Genomic DNA, 19,648 nt, shown 5'->3' on the forward strand with positions numbered 1-19,648 from the left:
TGGCTTTCGAAGACTTTAGAAAGGCAGGGTAGGATGGATATAGGTCTATAACAGTTTGGGTCTAGTGTGTCATCCCCTTTGAAGAGAGGGATGACCGCGGCAGCTTTCCAATCTTTAGGGATCTCAGACGATACGAAAGAGAGGTTGAAAAGACTGGTAATAGGGATTGCAACAATGGCGGCGGATAATTTTAGAAAGAGGCTCCACATTGTCAAGCCCAGCTGATTTGTACAGGTCCAGGTTTTGCAGCTCTTTCAGAACATCTGATATGGATTTGGGTGAAGCTGGGGAGGCTCAGGCAAGTAGCTGCGGGGGGTGAGGAGCTGTTGGCCGGGGTTGGGGTAGCCAGCGCCCGCTAGTGGCACAGGGGACTCCTGGAGGAGCTACCCAAGCATGTAACTCCCTCACTGACGTCCAAAGGGAGGAGGGGGTGTGTGTGTAATGTCATATACACAAGTGTAAGGGTGTGTGCATGTGTGCCCTCCCCTGGAGCGTAAAGGGGATTATTCGCCACAAGGCCAGGCAAATACGAGTCTGGAGGAAAAACAGCGAAGACATGAATGTGGTCCAATGCAAACAGCCAAAGACATAGATAAGAACCAATCTGGCCTTCCCATCCGCGCAATGAGCTCATCCTCAACTATGTGCTCAGTCCATGTTCTGTTGATCTATAAGTAAAAGAATGGGGTTTGGGATGGATGTGTTTTGGTGGTACAGAGGTGGGTACATGCTGTTTTCTTTTGGTGGGTTTGGGAGATGCGTTTTGATGGTCTAAAAGTGGGTACACTTGCAGTAGCCAGCTCCACTTAAAAAGGGCAACTCAAGCCATTTATACTGAACAAAAATATTTCAACGAGTTTACTAAGTCACAGTTAATAGAAGGAAATCAGTCAATTGAAATGAATTCATGAGGCCCTAATCTATGGATTTAACATGACTGGGCAGGGGCTCAATCAGAATACATTTTTCCCCACAAAAGGGCTTTATTACAGACAGAAACACTCTTCTGTTTCATCAGCCGTCCGGCTGGCTGGTCTCAGACAATCCCGTAGGTGAAGAAGCCGGATGGGGAGATCCTGGGCTGGCGTGGTTACACATGGTCTGCAGTTGTGAGGCCGGTTGGACATACTGACAAATTCTCTAAAGCTACGTTGGAGGCGGCTTATAATAGAGAAATAAACAAAATTATCTGGCAACAGCTCTGGTGGACATTCCTGTAGTCAGCATGCCAATTGTACGCTCCCTCGAGACATCTGTGGCATTGTGTTGTGTGACAAAACTGCACATTTTAGAGCGGCCTTTCATTGTCCCCAGCACAAGGTGTACCTGTGTAATGATCAGCTTCTTGATATGCCACACATGTCAGGGTGAGGGATTATCTTGGCAAAGGAGAAATGCTCACTAATAGGGATGTAACCAAATTTGTGCACAAAATTTGAGAGAAATAAGCGTTTTGTGCGTGTGAAACTTTTCTGGGATGTTTTATTTCAGCTCATGAAACATGGGACCAACACTTATGTTGATAAAAATATAAGTAGTTGATTTACAAACAGGGAGTTGACAGACAAACAGAGCTGGCTTGACAAACTGGAGAGGCCATACCGAGTACCTGGTGAAGGTACAGTAGATATACTCTGGGCCGTGTTCATTTGGGCATGCAACAGAAACCGTTTTAAAATGAAAATGAGCAAGTCCAAGTAACTGTTTTCAGTCCCTTTTCTTCCGGTTGGTGCCTAATGAACACAACCCTGGATTATATCAGCAAATGTCTATGCCAATCCCACATTTAGAGCTGGTGTGGGCACCTTAAGGGAGATTATGGTGGAATTTAATCAAGCTACCAACATGCTATCAGATTGAGAAAGTTTGTGGTTTATTGGTCTGTAAATTATTAATCTTACACAGGCCACAACTAGCCTGGTCTCAGATTATTTATTTTCTCCAAATGGCGTGACAATGATCGTAGGAGTTGGTAAGACAGCACAAACAGATCTGGGATCAGGCAAGACCACACTACTCCTGAGAGAGAAACACTGAGGGAATTTCACCAGAACTCTTCCACGTTGTCTGTGGTATTCATGTCTCTTAAGAGAATTCCAGAAATAGACAATAGTAGTTGAAGTTGGAGGGGGAGGCTGTCTTGTTACGGGATTATACAAGAAATGTAGGGGTTAAAACTTGTTATGGCTGCAATCCCGATTAGTGTCATCTACAACCGCTGAATAGCATAGCGCTACATACAATAAATATTTATATTCATGAAATCACAAGTGCAATATAGGAAAACACAGCTTAGACTTTTGTTAATACACCTGTCGTGTCAGATTTTACAGCGAAAGCAATCCAAGCGTTTGCGTAAGTTTATCGATCGCACGATAAAACATTAAGTACACTTAACATCAGGTAGCTCGGTCACGAAAATCAGAAAAGCAATCAAATTAATCGGATGTTTTCACTCACGAGACTCCCAGTTACACAACAAATGTTTTTAGATCCAAAATACCTCCATTTGTTTGTCACGTTATGTTCAGAAATCCACAGGAATGAGTGGTCACGACAACGCAGACGAAAATTCCAAATAGTTTCCATAATGTCCACAGAAACATGTCAAATGTTTTTTATAATCAATCCTCAGGTTGTTTTCAAAGTATATAATTGATAATATATCAACCGCAAATGTCTTTCACAGTAGGAGGGGGGAAAACAATGGCTGTCCAAATTCTGTTGCGCAGGCAAAACTCATGTGACCACTTGACGCGATGTTATCGATCTGGCTCATTTTTCAAAATAAAAGCCTGAAACTATGTCTGAAGACTTTTGACACCTTGAGAAAGCGATAGGAAAAGGAATCTGGTTCATATCCCTTTAAATCCAGCAACGGGAGGCTATGGAACATGGAGTTTTCAAAATAGAAGCCACTTCCTGTTTTGATTTTCCTCAGGGTTTCGCCTGCAATATCAGTTCTGTTATACTCACAGACAATATTTTGACAGTTTTGGAAACTTTAGAGTGTTTTCTATCCAATACTAATAATAATATGCATATATTAGCAACTGAGACTGAGGAGCTGGCCGTTTACAATTGGCACCTTTTCATCCAAGCTTACTCAATGCTGCCCCTGCAGCCATAAAAAGTTCAGGCATACACAAACATACAATAAAAACAGACTGCACTGTTCTAAGGGGACAACTTAACTTCAGGTGGACAGTCAGACCACAGGAGGAGAAGATCATCATTTAGACAACTGAGAGAGCATCCAAAGACAATGAAAAACACATTATATTGGAGAGCGCTCTATGCTATTGTAAAAAACATGAAAACATGCTCAGTCAGTCAGTAGCAGTGCTGGCCAGAGCAGACATCTCTAGAGATATTCTATAAACACAACCTTTGGAAGAAGTCCTCCCTATTAGAATAGGAGATTGGATTGTGAGGATGTTATTACTTCAGCTTGTTATTTCTACACAAGGTTCCCACTCGTACAGCCAGACAAAGGGGATGCAAAGAGCACAAACCCCCCAAGGACGAATACTGACAGAACAGGTTGATGGACGTCAAATAGATGAGTTCCAGGCCTCCAAGGATGGAATCTCACTCTCAAAAAGGACAACTATACTGAAGTCACTCACTATCATTAATTTCACCACAGGATCCCCAGAGTATTGATCCTGCAGTATCCCTGAGTTGCATAATAACATTATGTCACCCACAGCAGACACTATGTCACAGTAGGGCTATTTGGCATCCTAGCATAGCATTATATAATGGTAAGGAGCTGCAGGTGCCTGGTGGATAAGAGTGGAGACCAACACTGGAAAAGGAAGTGCAAAGTCACAGTCAAAATAGAATTCAACTGTACACAGACATTAGCAAATAATATGCAATGAATTATTTGGTACATGGGAATTTAACCTGAAATGTTATTTTTATGTGCACTACATCAACATGCCCAGCCTTTAATCTGCAACAAGTGAATTTGATTGTAAACATCTTTTGGGAAATGCACATACTGTTTTTAAATGCGGATTTGAGAATAATCACATGAAAATCTGTCGCCAATTGGATGGAAACCTAGCTACAGACAGCACAAGACAAGCTTGCTGGGGTAAATCAATGTGAAATCTCAAAATAGTGTGTAGACCTATAATGGACAGTAGCCTAATACACCTGATTTAAACTAATAACATTGAGGTACACAAATCAAGCCTCACATCAAGATTCAAGATCAGAAAGTGTCAGAAAACATTCTGAAACAGATTCTCTCACACACAAACTTTTGCGTGATATTGAACAACCAATTTTTTAAATAGTCAAACAATAGCCTCAACTGGGTTCAATGAACAACCTAGTCAACAAGAGATGGGGATGTTGTAAAACGACTGCAACTGGAGACTTTGATCCTATGAACACACCTCTGTCAGCAGTACCACAGAGGCATGGCCTGCAATCCAATAAAGACAAAACGTAGTAGGCCTGTTATCCAACAAGTAGGCTAGGCTACCAATACAGTCCCTGGTGGGGTCATTAGCTGGTTATGGGGAAAGCCCCATACCGGCGTTTTTGTGCACGTTTTGGTTTTTATCCTAGCACTACACAACAGCTGATTCAAATAATCAAATCTTGATTATGATTTCGTTATTTTAAAATCAGCTGTGTAGTACTAGGTTAAAAAAAAAAAAACGTGCACCCCTTGGGATCCACTGGACCGAGTTTGGAAACGTTGCCCTATACATTTAAATTCACAAACACTACTAGAGTTAAGAAGTCTTCTGTGTTGACGAATTGGTAGACTAGAGGGAGACATAAGTAGGTATCCTAAACGGCAGTGCTGCACTCAGGTAATTCGCCCCTCACTCGGCGAATCACGACAACCGCCCAACAGAATAAAGTCGACTTCAATTGCTTTCACTTACTTTATGAAGTAGCCGGCCCCTTCGTCCGTGAAACCCTCTTCCCATCCTCGAGGTAAATCTGCAATGGGCGAGTAGAAATAAGGTGCGTTACCTTGGAGAGTAGGCGCCTTCTGTGAAAGTTTTCTGCTTCATTGGGCTATATCAACAACGCACAAAATTCAAACCGTTTTATTCTGCAATGTAAACAGCACCAATAGTCTGCTGGTCAAATGCATTAGAGACGAATACATGCATACCTGACCGTATCATATGTCCGGAATTGACAGGTTCGCCCGTTCGCGGATGGAGCCAAGTAGTGGTGCTCGTTTCATCGCTGCCAGAAAGACAAAAACACCTGTTAGAGGCAAGAAACACTCGACAAGCGAACTCTCATTAAAGATGCAGAAAGAACGACCACATTTGTATTTCGCCGACTCACTGAACGAAAAACACTCTGCCATCTCCGCAGACACCGAAAGACCATTGCTCAGGTAAGGTGTCGCGCCCAAACGGCGCCGCCATGATCCCGTTCTGAAGTCCTATTTCGTTCACTCTCCACTACATAGTCTCCAAGGAGATCGAGCCCAATGTTTACCGCTAGGGCGAAGAGACTATTAAAGGGGAGGCCTTTCGGCCAGTCAGTTGACGGATAAATGAGTACTTTCCTCCGCCGATATAAAATAGAATGATGCATGAATTAAAGTTATTCAATTGGAAACAAAGTTACAGCGGCTTTGCATAATCTAAGGTTTTGTAGGTATGGTCTACACGTGTAGTGCAAATATGTCAATGATTTAACAGGAATTGCGACTGTAGTATTAGGGTCTATTTACATAATATTATTTAGAAATGGCCTAATTTGCTCAAAGTATTTTTAGATGCGTTTCTTAATTTACGATTGTCCCCATAATAATCTGTGCATTGGAATCTATGCAATTAGACATCAAAGCCAGAACCAGTGCCAAACAAAAATGTAATAAATACAACCAGTTAAAATTAGGCTAAAACAAGGATTAAAAGTACAAAAATGTAACTCAACCAAATGCTCTCCTCTGTCCTTGCTTCCAACTAGCAACTAACTACTGCTGCTTCTTCTATTGAATTTAATGGAGGTTGGCATCCAATAAATGTTGCATTACCGCCACCTAGACTGGTGTATACTTTGCTTGAAAATAAAACAAATACCCTACCATCTAACCCTACACACTAAAAACCTGGGGCACAACTTTGGTTTTAGAAGTGGAGGAGACAGAACCAGGTGGGTGTCTGTGGGTCCTCCCTCAGAATTTCTTTGGGCACATAAAGCTCATTTCCTACATTTCTACACAATTTACTATGACCCCTTTGTGGTCACTTTTATAGAAAAAATAATATATGTTTCTAAACATTTCACCATGAATGTGGATGCTACCATGATTATGGATAATCCTGAATTAATTGTGAATAATGAGGTGACCAAGAACCTGATGGTCACTCTGACAGAGCTCTAGAGTTCCTCTGTGGAGATGGGAGAACCTTCCAGAAGGACAACCATCTCTGCAGCACTATACCAATCAGGCCTTTATGGTTAAGTGGCAAGACAAAAGCCACTCTTCAGTAAAAGACACGTGACAGCCCGCTTGGAGTTTGCCAAAAGGCACCTAAAGGACTCTCAGACCATGAGAAACAAGATTCTCTGGTCGGATAAAACCAAGATTGAACTCTTTGGCCTGAATGCCAAGCATCACGTCTAGAGAACCTGGCAGCATCATGCTGTGTGGATGTTTTTCAGCGGTAGAGACTAGGAGGCTAGTCAGGATCGAGGCAAAGATGAACGGAGCAAAGTACAGAGCGATCCTTGATGAAAACCTGCTGCAAAGCACTCAGGACCCCAGACTGGGATGAAGGTTCACCTTCCATCAGGACAACGACATGACGCACACAGCCAAGACAACGCAGGAGTGGCTTCAGGACAAGTCCTTGAGTGGCAAAGCCAGAGCCCGGACCTGAATCCAATCTTACATCTCTGGAGATACCTGAAAATAACTGTGAGACAACTCTCTCCTCATCCAACCTGACAGTGCTTGAGAGGATCTGCAGAGAAGAATAGGAGAAACTTCCCAAATACAGGTGTGCCAAGCTTGTAGCATCATATCCAAGAAGACTCGGCTGTAATCGAAGCCAAAGGTGCTCAAAGTACTGAGTAAAGGGTCTGAATACATGTAAATATGATATTTCTTGAAATACATCCACAGGTACATCTCCAATTGACTCAAATGATGTCAATTACCCTATCAGAAGCTTCTAAAGCCATGACATCATTTTCTGGAATTTCAAAGCTGTTTAAAGGCACAGTCAATTTAGTTTATGTGAACTTCTGACCCATTGGAATTGTGATACAGTGAAATAATCTGTCTGTAAACAATTGTTGGAAAAATTACTTGTCATGCACAAAGTAGATGTCCTAACCGAATTGCCAAAACTATAGTTTGTTAACAAGAAATTTGTGGAGTGGTTGAAAAATTAGTTTTAATGACTCCAACCTAAGTGTATGTAAACTTCCGACTTCAGCTGTATGTGTTGCCACCTTAGCGTCACGCACTACTCAAAAAGCTAATTCTGGTATTTTATGATTAAAAAAAATACCATCCATAACGTCCTCATTTATTAAAAAAAAAAATATTATAATAATTTCAAAATAGGATATGATATTTTGGCCATATCGCACAGCAATATGGTAAATATATAGTATTTCACATCGGTTTAGATGGTACAATAATTCTCCACACAATACAAACTGAAATTAGACCAACTATTAGAATTTTTGTAACCAAGAAATGGCAGTGATTTCTGCACAGTCCCCCTTAGCCAACTGCATAGCTCGCACTGCAACATGAAGAGCTGCACAAAGATATTTCAGAGTCTCTTGAGAGGATCTTTGGAAAAATGGAATGAGACCTTTTTAAAGCCCTGGGTCGTATTTACACACTAGACACCCACCAGCTCCTCTGTGCATGAACTTTCAGAGTGGTTGTGTCTGAATACCCATACTGGCATCCTAAATAGTTGGCCGTTTGAGTATGCAAAAAAGTTTAATAGTACTGCATGTGACATTTCAAAAATCAAGTATTTAACTAGACAAGTCCATTAAGAACAAATTCTTGCCTCCCGGGTGGCGCAGTGGTTAAGGGCGCTGTACTGCAGCGCCAGCTGTACCACCAGAGACTCTGGGTTCGCGCCCAGGCTCGTAACCGGCCGCGACCGGGAGGTCCGTGGGGCGACGCACAATTGGCCTAGCGTCGTCCGGGTTAGGGAGGGTTTGGCCGGTAGGGATATCCTTGTCTCATCGCGCACCAGCGACTCCTGTGGCGGGCCAGGCGCAGTGCGCGCTAACCACTTTCAACCTTCGTCTCTCCCGAGCCCGTACGGGAGTTGTAGCGATGAGACAAGACAATTGGATACCATGAAAAAGGGGTAAATCAAAAAAAAAATATATATATATATATATATATATAAGAAAATAACATTCTTATTTACAATGACAGCCAAACCCGGACGACGCTGGGCCAATTGTGCGCCGCCCTATGGGACTCCCAGTCACGACCGATTGTGACAGCCTGGAGTCGAACCAGGGTCTGTAGTGATGTTTCTGTTACAGATGTAAGTTCCTTAGACCACTGCGCCACTCAGGAGCCTGTATGTCATACTCATTCCGGTTTTGATCAATTAGAAATGGGGATGCGAGCCAAAAATCAACGCATTCGCACATGACTCATTCTCAGTATGCGAAAATAGAAAGTGTTATGTGAATTTTCAAAAATAAAGTACGCTTTAAATGCCAGGATGTTATACTCATTTCAGCAACAAAACAAAAAAATGAAATATGTCAAATCCAAGTTTTGGACTGCACTGCCCTTTTTTAAAATAATATTGTGTTCATTTGTTTGATTCAAGTTCTATTGAGAACGTGCGAACGTAGGAAAAATCTTTTGGAATTACTCGAGAATCATCCTTAGAGCTCTGATCTGAAGATCACTGACATTCATTTTTTTCCCAGTCTGAGCTCATTTTGTGTCCAAATTCCCAGTTGTCTTGAACGCACCAAAAATAGTATGTTTTTGGCTGAGGGCATACAGCATACTTTTTACTTAACCGCAGTGGAGGCTGGTGGGAGGAGCTATAGGAGGACGGGCTCATTGTAATGGCTGGAATGGAATCAATGGAACGGTATCAAACACATCAACCATATGGAAACCACATGTTTGACTGTTCCATTTATTCAATTCCAGCCATTACAATGAGCCATACTCCTATAGCTCCTCCCACCAGCCTCCACTGATAAACCGTGTGCTAAAATAGTACAATTAGTAAACAGTATGCAGTTTAGTAGGCACGCCAGATTTGGGAAACGGCCACAAACTTCAATAATGTATCATTATTATAGCCTACCATGTTCCACCTGAAATAAGCAGTGGGTGAGATGATAGATCTGTATCACCAGACAGTTTGAGACCTCGCCTGCATCCCAAATGGCACCCTATTCCCTACATAGTGCATAGTCTGCTTCTTTACAAACAGATAACAGTAGGCTACATGCCACCCAGACATGCCATAAGCATTTTATTGCCTTGCTTTCCATACAACCACTGCACAATGATTGTCACCTATGTGAATGTTATATAAGAGTTTAAATAAACTCAGTGGTATTCTATAAATGTCCCTTGCGTTAGAATATGCACACGTGGTACATTTATTTCATACCTTCAATTGGCCATTTACAGAACATAAAGCCACCAGAACACAGCATAGAAAGACAAACATGTTTTGAGCCTTGTCAGGAAACATGCGGTCATATGACGAGTGAGAGATGTGAGGGCCTTTGTCAGCTTGTTCCTGAGGACAAGGTAACTTGTTTTTTTCCATCATACTGTTTGTGACATAATAACCTCATGAAAGGTAGTGTTTTGGAAACGAAAAGGTCCACCTGCCCTATTTTTGGCTTTGTGAACACATTGTGACTTTGGACCTCTTGAGATAATTGAGACAAAATCATTATCATCCCAAGTAACTTTTTCCTCCGTTGACATTCTCTGATTCTCACAGACGAGGTAATCTCTTAGCAACAGCTCACTGGTGAATCACGGACTCTACTTGACTGAATCAAAGAGTACATAAACTCCTTCAGCCTTTAATAATAATAATTTATTAAATTTCTTTAGTGCTTTTCATAACAATCTGACAGCACTTCAAAAATCAAACTAGCAATACATGTATAGCCTAGGTATAGTTAGCTTTTATTCTGTGGGTCTCTGCGGCTCCTTACCCGGGGGGGAGGTGAATTAAAGGCCTTATGTTGTGGTTTGTGTGAGTGAGTGAAGACATTCAGTGGCTTTGATTTCCTCTCCCCTATTGGGTTGCAGTGTTCACACAGGCACCTCAACAACAACAACAACAACAACAAAAGAAACGCCTGACACGGCAAGATGGGATCAAGGGCAGAGAGAGGTTATGGGAGCTGCAGAACGCATAGTCTTATAAAGTGTGTGTTCTACATCGTTGTTGTTGTGGCTCAGCTAAGGGACAGAGGACCCCCTCATCCATGACACCGTACAGTGCACATTAGAACACTTAGCTCAACAGTGATGGCTCTAACCCTCAAAGTCACATGAGTCACACACGCCGAATTCAGGTAAAGAGCGGTTTGTATTTACCCTCGTCGCCACATCCTATCATCTGGGACAATAAAGCATTTGGCTAAACTCATGACTTTTTTAGTCCATGGCCTATTTTGATGCAACATGCAGCAATTTCTGATTGGGAAATTAGCATGCAGTTAAAGTGCACCACAAATGCAGATTGTTCAGTTTGGCATGATGGTGTTTGCAGGACACATTGTATATAATGTCTCGTATTACTTTGGAGTTGTTCCATCCAGTCTAGTTTGACGCCTTATCTTTGGAAAACGAACAACTCTGAGGTGAATGCAAAGTTTGTTGCATATTATCCGGTTCCATTCCAATAGCCTACTGCTGAAATTCCATGGTATTTCAAGGTGAGTCCCTGCTGTTCCGAGGTAGAGCAGCAGCAGTATTAGTGTTGCCTCGGGATCTCTCATTCTGGGAGAGGTCAGGTGCTGAAAGACAACATCGTGAAGGCAAAGGTTTCTCTGAGGGTAAACACACATGCCACCTGACAAGGAACATGATCAGGAAACAAGATTAACTAAGAGCTTTGTTTACCCCCTTACTGAACAGACAAATATCATGAAGGAGTGATTTGTAAACTAGTGCAACTCTAGGGACAAGGTTTTTGTAGATATCCTTAGAAATAAATCCTAAAAGAGGGGGAAAATACAGTATGTACAGCATGCATTTTTACAGTATAAAATACAATATTTATTGTACAGTATGCATTTTTACAGTATAAAATACAACATGTGATGAGGTAGCCTGAGTCCCAGTTGTTATTGTCATGCCATAGGAGTTGGCAAGAGAGCACAACCAGATCAGGGATTCAGGTGAGGGATCATAGATAAAAAATCCCTGTGGTAGGGATAAGCTAGGATTGCTAAGAAACAGAGCAATCTATCGTTTAGCTCCTTAGGAATGGTATTCCAGGACATTATTGATTCTTGTAAATCCCTTCAAGCTTTGTAACAAAAGACAGGTGAGTATTGTCTGGCTTCTGCCTGGATTCCATTACAGGGTGTCCATCAATTAGAAAGAAAGAGAGTGTGTGTGTGTGTGTGTGTGTGTGTGTGTGTGTGTGTGTGTGTGAGAGAGAGAGGGTGAAAATAGTCATTTAATTAGACTAAAAGCAGCACTTGTAGAGTGAGGCTGTGCCTCCAGAACATCACACATCCAAGACAATTTAAAGCCAAGTCCATTTGTGGGCTTCATCAAATGGACCGGTCACAGTAGATAGAGTGCGCCCTTGTACCTTCTAATCACTCATTGTAGTGTCTTTTACCATGCCTGTCTGGAACTTGTTTATCGATTTAGATGGGGCAGTTGGCGTGCAGTCCTTTGTTTGAAACAGTCAGTCGATTGGTTGGGCCAGAGGTCTATCACTTAAAGTATAAGGAAGTACTGTACATTTGTCAGGCAAGTATTTATCAATAGAGCACTGATGATTTACATAGTTATCGCCTGCTACATGATATGATGCCCAATAAAATCTGATCAAATCAGTAGGAAAGTATGATACAATTCTTGTAAGGCAACTTTCCAAACCAGCAGTGTTGGGGAGTAGTGAACTACATGTAGAATTACATTTTGCAGTCAAGAGACCAGAGGTGGTGGAATGAAGTGCTCTGGTTCGGGTGTAAATTTCAGTATAACCTGAAGGTAGGGAGGGGCAGTTCTCCTTAGGCTCCGTAGGCAAGCACTATGGTCTTGTAGTGGATGTGAGCTTCGACTAGAAACCAATTGAGTGTACGGAGGAGCGGGGAGACATGGGAGAACTTGGGAAGGTTGAACACCAGATGGGCTGCGGTGTTGTGGATAAGTTGCAGGGGTTCGATGGCAGAAGCACGGAACCCAGCCAACAGAGTTGTGGTAGTCCAGACGGAATATGACGAGTGCCTGGATTAGGGCCTGCGCAGCTTCCTGTGTGAGAAAAGTTTGTTGTAGAGCATGAACCTGCAGGAACGAGTCACTGTTTTGATGTTTGCAGAGAACGACAGGATGTTGTCCAGGGTCAAGCCAGGATTCTTTGCACTATGGGAGGGGGAGACCGTGATGGAGAGGTCTTTTCAGAATGTAATAACTTTTTTTGCTATGAAGTGTTGTAGCTAACTACTCGAACTACACACTACTGTTTTTGCAAAAAAAAAGTAAGCAATTGCCTCATTCTCCCTTGAAACGACATACTTTTTGTGTTTAATAGGCTAAATTACACATTCTGTTAACATCTGACTCCAGAGTGACCTGTTCTTGCAATGTGTAGTGTGATGTTTCAGATGCAGAAATGATAATGTATGTATCACAAAGTAGTTATCTAAAGTTACTTTGAAAAAGTAGTTAAGTAAACTATATTTTTCTGAAGGGTAGCTTTAGTTTAGCTTAACATGTAGTGTATAGTAGTAATTGGTAGCTTGGTAAACTATATTTTCAGAGTAGCTTCCCCAACACTTCAATCCAGTGCATTCAGGAAAATTTAAAGGATATGAAGCATGAGTTTTTACTCACCAAAGTAGCACACTGTGGTCAAAGACTTTAACTGAGTTGTCACATTCTGATTACCTATAACTACAAACATGATTTTTATTTTATATCAATTAACTTCTGGATATCTTCTAAACTACCCACAATGCACTATTTCTCAATGTCATATGGAGAATTTACTCTGCGTTAGCTAGCTCGAGCTGGCTAATGTTAGCCACTGCCCATGCATACGAGTGTTGGCAGTGGTGAGCTACAATCCTTCAATCGTGAGGTGTGACGTATACAACCAATCAGATTCCCCACATGTGGGGGCAGTGTGATTCTGCTCGGCTGCTCCAGTCTAGGCAGCTCTGACCTCTCCTGCATCACCAGCAGGCTTGCCTCTGGCTCAAAAGGAAAGTGGAAAATCATTCCTGCTCTAATTGTTTAGTACCTTGTGTCTTCTTTGTATCTTCCATTCTCCAATTTGTTTGGTCAACTTTTTTGACCAGTTCTCCGCAAAGTAGGTTACCAGAGGTTATCAAACTTGGCTTAGTACTAGTGTGCTACAGTAGCTGACTCACTGGTATTGTGATAATTTCTATCTGCTGGAGCCTTACTCCGATCGCAGTCTTATTGTTGATTCTTCCACTCGTCTCCTTTGCCCAATGCCGCCTCTGGAATCTATCTACATTGAATTTACCTCAGTATATCGCTATTGGATTAGCGGACTCTCCCTAGGCTGGTGAAACAGACTCTCACTCTGAAATGCCTTTTCTTGGCTCTTCTTTGGTAGCTAACTCGGCCGTCAATCGGCAAGACTCTGCTCTCTCTATTTTATATCCGCTGGCTTTTTATTGTGTTCTATGGGTTCCTGTCTGTGCTAGGCTAGTTTTGTGTTCTCTGACTTACTACTTAGCAATGTCCACTGTGATAGTTGGCATATATTGGTAACATTATTTTGATAACCGCTTAGATGATGTATTTGAAAAACCTTGGTTTACTTTAATGTAGCTGTAAGCTAGGTGTTGCTAGCAACTGGCTGACTCATGCAGTAACGTTAGCAGGCTGGCAGTGGTGTAAAGCACTTAAGTCATGGGGTATCTGTACTTTACTATTTATATTTTTAACTACTTTTACTCCACTACATTCCTAAAGAAAATAATGTACTTTCTACTCTATACATTTTCCCTGACAACCAAAAGTGTTTGCGTTCTTAGGAAACTATGCAGTATTTTGTTTTTTTATTGTATTTTTTCGTACACTGTTACCCCCGGAAATCTTAAGTCTTAATACATACAGCCGGAAAGAATTATTGGATATAAGAGCAACGTCAACTTACCAACATTACGACCAGGAATACAACTTTCCCGAAGCGGATCCTCTATTTGGACCACCACCCAGGACAATGGATCGAATCCCAGTAGGTGACCCAAATCAATGGCGCCGCAGAAGGGGGCAGACCTAACGTTCTTTGTTTCACAGAAACATGGCTCACCCGAGACACGCTGTCGGAGTTGGTACAGCCACCTGGTTTCTTCCTGCATCGCGCCGACAGAAACAAACATCTCTCTGGTAAGAAGGGAAGGGGGGGTAGGCCTTATGATTAACGAGTCGTGGTGTGATCATGACAACATACAGGAACTCAGTTATTTTGTTCACCTGACCTAGAATTCCTTACAATCAAATGCCGACTGCATTATCTACCAAGAGAATTCTCTTTGATTATAATCACAGCCGTGTATATACCCCCTCAAGCAGACACCTCGATGGCCCTGAAAGAACTTCATTGGACTCTATGTAAACTGGAAACCACATCCTGAGGCTGCATTTATTGTAGCTGGGGATTTTAACAAGGCTAATCTGAAAACAAGGCTCCCTAAATTTTATCAGCATATCGAATGCGCGACCCGGGCTGGCAAAAGTCTGGATCATTGCTACTCTAACTTCCTGCGACGAATGCAAAGCCCTCCCTCGCCCTCCTTTCGGCAAATCTGACCACGACTCCATTTTGTTGCTCCCAGCCTATAGACAGAAACTAAAACAGGAAATGCTCAGGTCTGTTCAACACTGGTCCGACCAATCTGATTCCACACTTCAAGATTGCTTTGATCTCGTGGACTGGGATATGTTCCGGATAGCCTCAGACAACAACATTGATGTATATGCTGATTCGGTGAGCGAGTTTATTAGCAAGTGCATCGGTGATGTTGTACCCATGGTGACTAAAACATTCCCCAACCAGAAACCGTGGATTGATGGCAGCATTCGCGCAAAACTGAAAGCGCGAACCACTGCTTTTAATCAGGGCAAGGCGACCGGAAACATGACCGAATACAAACAGGCAAGCAAACAAGCTATGCATCAGTATATCAGACTCAGTAGCCTCGGTTTTTCTGATGACTGCCTTGCCTGGTTCACCAACTACTTTGCAGACAGAGTTCAGTGTGTCAAATCGGAGGGCATGCTGTGCGGTCCTCTGGCAGTCTCTATGGGGGTGCCACAGGGTTCAATTCTCGGGCCGACTCTTTTCTCTGTATATATCAATGATGTTGCTCTTGCTGCGGGCGATTCCCTGATCCTCCTCTACGCAGACGACACCATTCTGTATACTTCCGGCCCGTCCTTGGACACTGTGCTATCGAACCTCCAAACGAGCTTCAATGCCATACAACACTCCTTCCGTGGCCTCCAACTGCTCTTAAACGCTAGTAAAACCAAATGCATGCTTTTCAACCGTTCGCTGCCTGCACCCGCACGCCCGACTAGCATCACCACCCTGGATGGTTCCAACCTAGAATATGTGGACATCTATAAGTACCTAGGTGTCTGGATAGACTGTAAACTCTCCTTCCAGACTCATATCAAACATCTCCAATCGAAAATCAAATCTAGAGTCGGCTTTCTATTCCGCAACAAAGCCTCCTTCACTCACGCCGCCAAACTTACCGTAGTAAAACTGACTATCCTACCGATCCTCGACTTTGGCGATGTCATCTACAAAATAGCTTCCAACACTCTACTCAGCAAACTGGATGCAGTTTATCACAGTGCCATCCGTTTTGTTACTAAAGCACCTTATACCACCCACCACTGCGACCTGTATGCTCTAGTCGGCTGGCCCTCGCTACATATTCGTCGCCAGACCCACTGGCTCCAGGTCATCTACAAGTCCATGCTAAGTAAAGCTCCGCCTTATCTCAGTTCACTGGTCACGATGGCAACACCCACCCGTAGCACGCGCTCCAGGAGCTGTATCTCACTGATCATCCCTAAAGCCAACACCTCATTTGGCCGCCTTTCGTTCCAGTTCTCTGCTGCCTGTGACTGGAACGAATTGCAAAAATCGCTGAAGTTGGAGACTTTTATCTCCCTCACCAACTTTAAACATCTGCTATCTGAGCAGCTATCCGATCGCTGCAGCTGTACATAGTCTATCGGTAAATAACCCACCCAATTTTACCTACCTCATCCCCATACTGTTTTTATTTATTTACTTTTCTGCTCTTTTGCACACCAATATCTCTAACTGTACATGACCATCTGATCATTTATCACTCCAGTGTTAATCTGCAAAATTGTAATTATTCGCCTACCTCCTCATGCCTTTTGCACACAATGTATATAGACTCTTTTTTTTCTACTGTGTTATTGACTTGTTAATTGTTTACTCCATGTGTAACTCTGTGTTGTCTGTTCACACTGCTATGCTTTATCTTGGCCAGGTCGCAGTTGCAAATGAGAACTTGTTCTCAACTAGCCTACCTGGTTAAATAAAGGTGAAATAAAAATGAAAAAATAGAGACAAAGTAGAGTCGCAATTCAAAGGCTCAGACGTATGTGGCAGGGTCTACAGTCAATCACGGATTACAAAGAGAAAACCAGCCCCGTCGTGGACACCGACGTCTTGCTCCCAGACAAACTAAACAACTTCTTTGCTTGCTTTGAGGACAATACAGTGCCACTGACACGGCCCGCTACCAAAACCTGTGGGCTCTCCTTCACCACAGCCAACGTGAGTAAAACATTTAAACGTGTTAGCCCTCGCAAGGCTGCAGGCCCAGACGGCATCCCTAGCCGCGTCCTCGGAGCATGCGTAGACCAGCTGCCTGGCGTGTTTACGGACATATTCAAATCAATCCCTATCCCAGTCTGCTGTTCCCACATGCTTCAAGAGGTCCACCACCGTTCCTGTTCCCAAGAAAGCTAAGGTAACTGAGCTAAACGACTATCGCCCTGTAGCACTCACTTCCGTCATCATGAAGTGCTTGGAGAGACTAGTCAAGGATCATATCACCTCCACCCTACCTGACACCCTAGACCCACTCCAATTTGCTTACCGCCCCAATAGGTCCACAGATGACGCAATCGTAATCACACTGTCCTAACCCATCTGGACAAGAGAAATACCTATGTAAGAATGCTGTTCATCGACTACAGCTCAGAATTTAACACCATAGTACCCTCCAAACTCGTCATCAAGCTCGAGGCCCTGGGTCTCAACCCCGCCCTGTGCAACTGGGTCCTGTACTTTCTGACGGGCCGCCCCAGGTGGTGAGGGTAGGAAACAACATCTCCACCCCACTGATCCTCAACACTGGGGCCCCACAAGGGTGCATTCTCAGCCCTCTCCTGTACTCCCTGTTCACCCATGACTGTGTGGCCATGCACGCCTCCAACTCAAGAATCAAGTTTGCAGACGACACTACAGTGGTAGGCTTGATTACCAACATCGACGAGACGGCCTACAGGGAGGAGGTGAGCACCCTCGGAGTGGGGTGTCAGGAAAATAACCTCACCCTCAACGTCAACAAAACTAAGGAGATGATTGTGAACTTCAGGAAACAGCAGAGGGAGCACCCCCCTATCCACATCAACGGGACAATAGCGAAGAGGGTGGAAAGTTTTTTTTAAGTTCCTCGGCGTACACATCACGTACAAACTGAAATGGTCCACCCACACAGACAGCGTGGTGAAGAAATTTGGCTTGTCACCGAAAACACTCACAAACTTTTACAGGTGCACAATCGAGAGCATCCTGTCAGGCTGTATCACCGCCTGGTACGGCAACTGCTCCGCCCACAACCGTAAAGCTCTCCAGAGGGTAGTGAAGTCTGCACAACGCATCACTGGGGTCAAACTACCTGCCCTCCAGGACACCTACACCACCCGATGTCACAGGAAGTTCAAAAAGATCATCAAGGACAACAACCACCCGCGCCACTGCCGGTTCACCCCGCTATCATCCAGAAGGCGAGGTCAGTGCAGGTGCATCAAAGCTGGGACCAAGAGACAGCTTCTATCGCAAGGCCATCAGACTGTTAAACAGCCATCCTTAACATTGAGTGGCTGCTGACTCAAATCTCTATCCACTTTAATAATTTAAAAAAATTGATGTAATGGATGCATCACTAGTCACTTTAAACAATGCCACTTTATATAATGTTTACATACCATACATTACTCATCTCATATGTATATACTATACTCTATACCATCTACTGCATCTTGCCTATGCCGTTCGGCCATCGCTCATCCATATATTTATATGTACATATTCATTCCTTTACACGTGTGTGTGTGTGTGTATATATAAGGTAGTTGTTGTGAAATTGTTAGATTACTTGTTAGATATTACTGCATGGTCGGCACTAGAAGCAAAATTTGAAGTACTCTACATTTTGAAGGAAAATTGTCTAATTCACGCACTTAGAGAAAATCCCTGGTCATCCCTACTTCATCTGATCTGGCGGACTCAATAAACACAAATGCTTTGTTTGTAAATTATGTTGGAGTGTGCCCCTGGCTATCCCGTAAATTTTAAAAACAAGAAAATCGTGCTGTCTGGTTTGCTTAATATAAGGAATTTGAAATGATTAATACATTTACTTTTTGTAATTACATTTTACTTTTGATACTTAAGTATATTTAAACCAAATACTTTTACTTCAGTAGAATTTTACTAGGTGACTTTTACTTTAGTATTTTTCTATGAAGGTAAATGTACTTTTACTCAAGTATGACAATTGGGTACTTTTTCCACCACTGCAGGCTGGTAGGGCTAACATTTGCAGGCTAGTAGGGCTAACGTTAGCAGGCTAAAAAGCTTTGCAAGACTTTTTGTAACCACAATAGTTACACTACCGTTCTCTTAGTCTGGGGTCACTTAGAAATGTCCTTGTTTTCCATGAAAACATAGATGAAATTAGTTGCAAAAATTAATAGGAAATATAGTCAAGATATTTACAAGGTTATAAATAATGATTTCTTAATTTAAATAATAATTGTGTCCTTCAAACTTTTCTTTTGTCAAAGAATCCTCCATTTGCAGCAATTACAGCCTTGCAGACCTTTGGCATTCTAGTTGTCAATTTGTTAAGGTAATTGAAGAGATTTGACCCTCCCACTTTTGAAGCACTTCCCACAAGTTGGATTGGCTTGATGGGGACTTTTTGCGTACCATACGGTCAAGCTGCTCCCACAACAGCTCAATAGGGTTGAGATCCGGTGACTATGCTGGCCACTCCATTATAGACAGAATACCAGCTGACTGCTTCTTCCCTAAATAGTTATTGCGTAGTTTGGAGCTGCACTTTGGGTCATTGTCCTGTTGTAGGAGGAAATTGGCTCCAA

The 19,648-nt window shown here is 42.8% G+C and overlaps 1 protein-coding gene across 1 annotated transcript in view; it reads right to left on the reverse strand.

The window, feature by feature from the left end:
- LOC139406408 (pleckstrin homology domain-containing family A member 7-like) overlaps positions 1–5,526 on the reverse strand; it is a 170,191-nt gene extending 164,665 nt beyond the window's left edge. Inside the window, exons 1-3 of the mRNA XM_071148956.1 lie at positions 5,332–5,526; positions 5,150–5,226; positions 4,914–4,971 (exon numbers count right to left, since the gene is read on the reverse strand). Coding sequence (XP_071005057.1) covers positions 4,914–4,971; positions 5,150–5,226; positions 5,332–5,414 — 218 coding nt within the window. The 5' untranslated portion in view covers positions 5,415–5,526. The remainder of the gene's footprint in view (positions 1–4,913; positions 4,972–5,149; positions 5,227–5,331) is intronic.
- Positions 5,527–19,648: the final 14,122 nt, after the last annotated feature.

This window comes from Oncorhynchus clarkii, chromosome 4 (assembly GCF_045791955.1).
Source record: "Oncorhynchus clarkii lewisi isolate Uvic-CL-2024 chromosome 4, UVic_Ocla_1.0, whole genome shotgun sequence".
In the NCBI taxonomy this organism is placed as follows: Eukaryota; Metazoa; Chordata; class Actinopteri; order Salmoniformes; family Salmonidae; genus Oncorhynchus; species Oncorhynchus clarkii.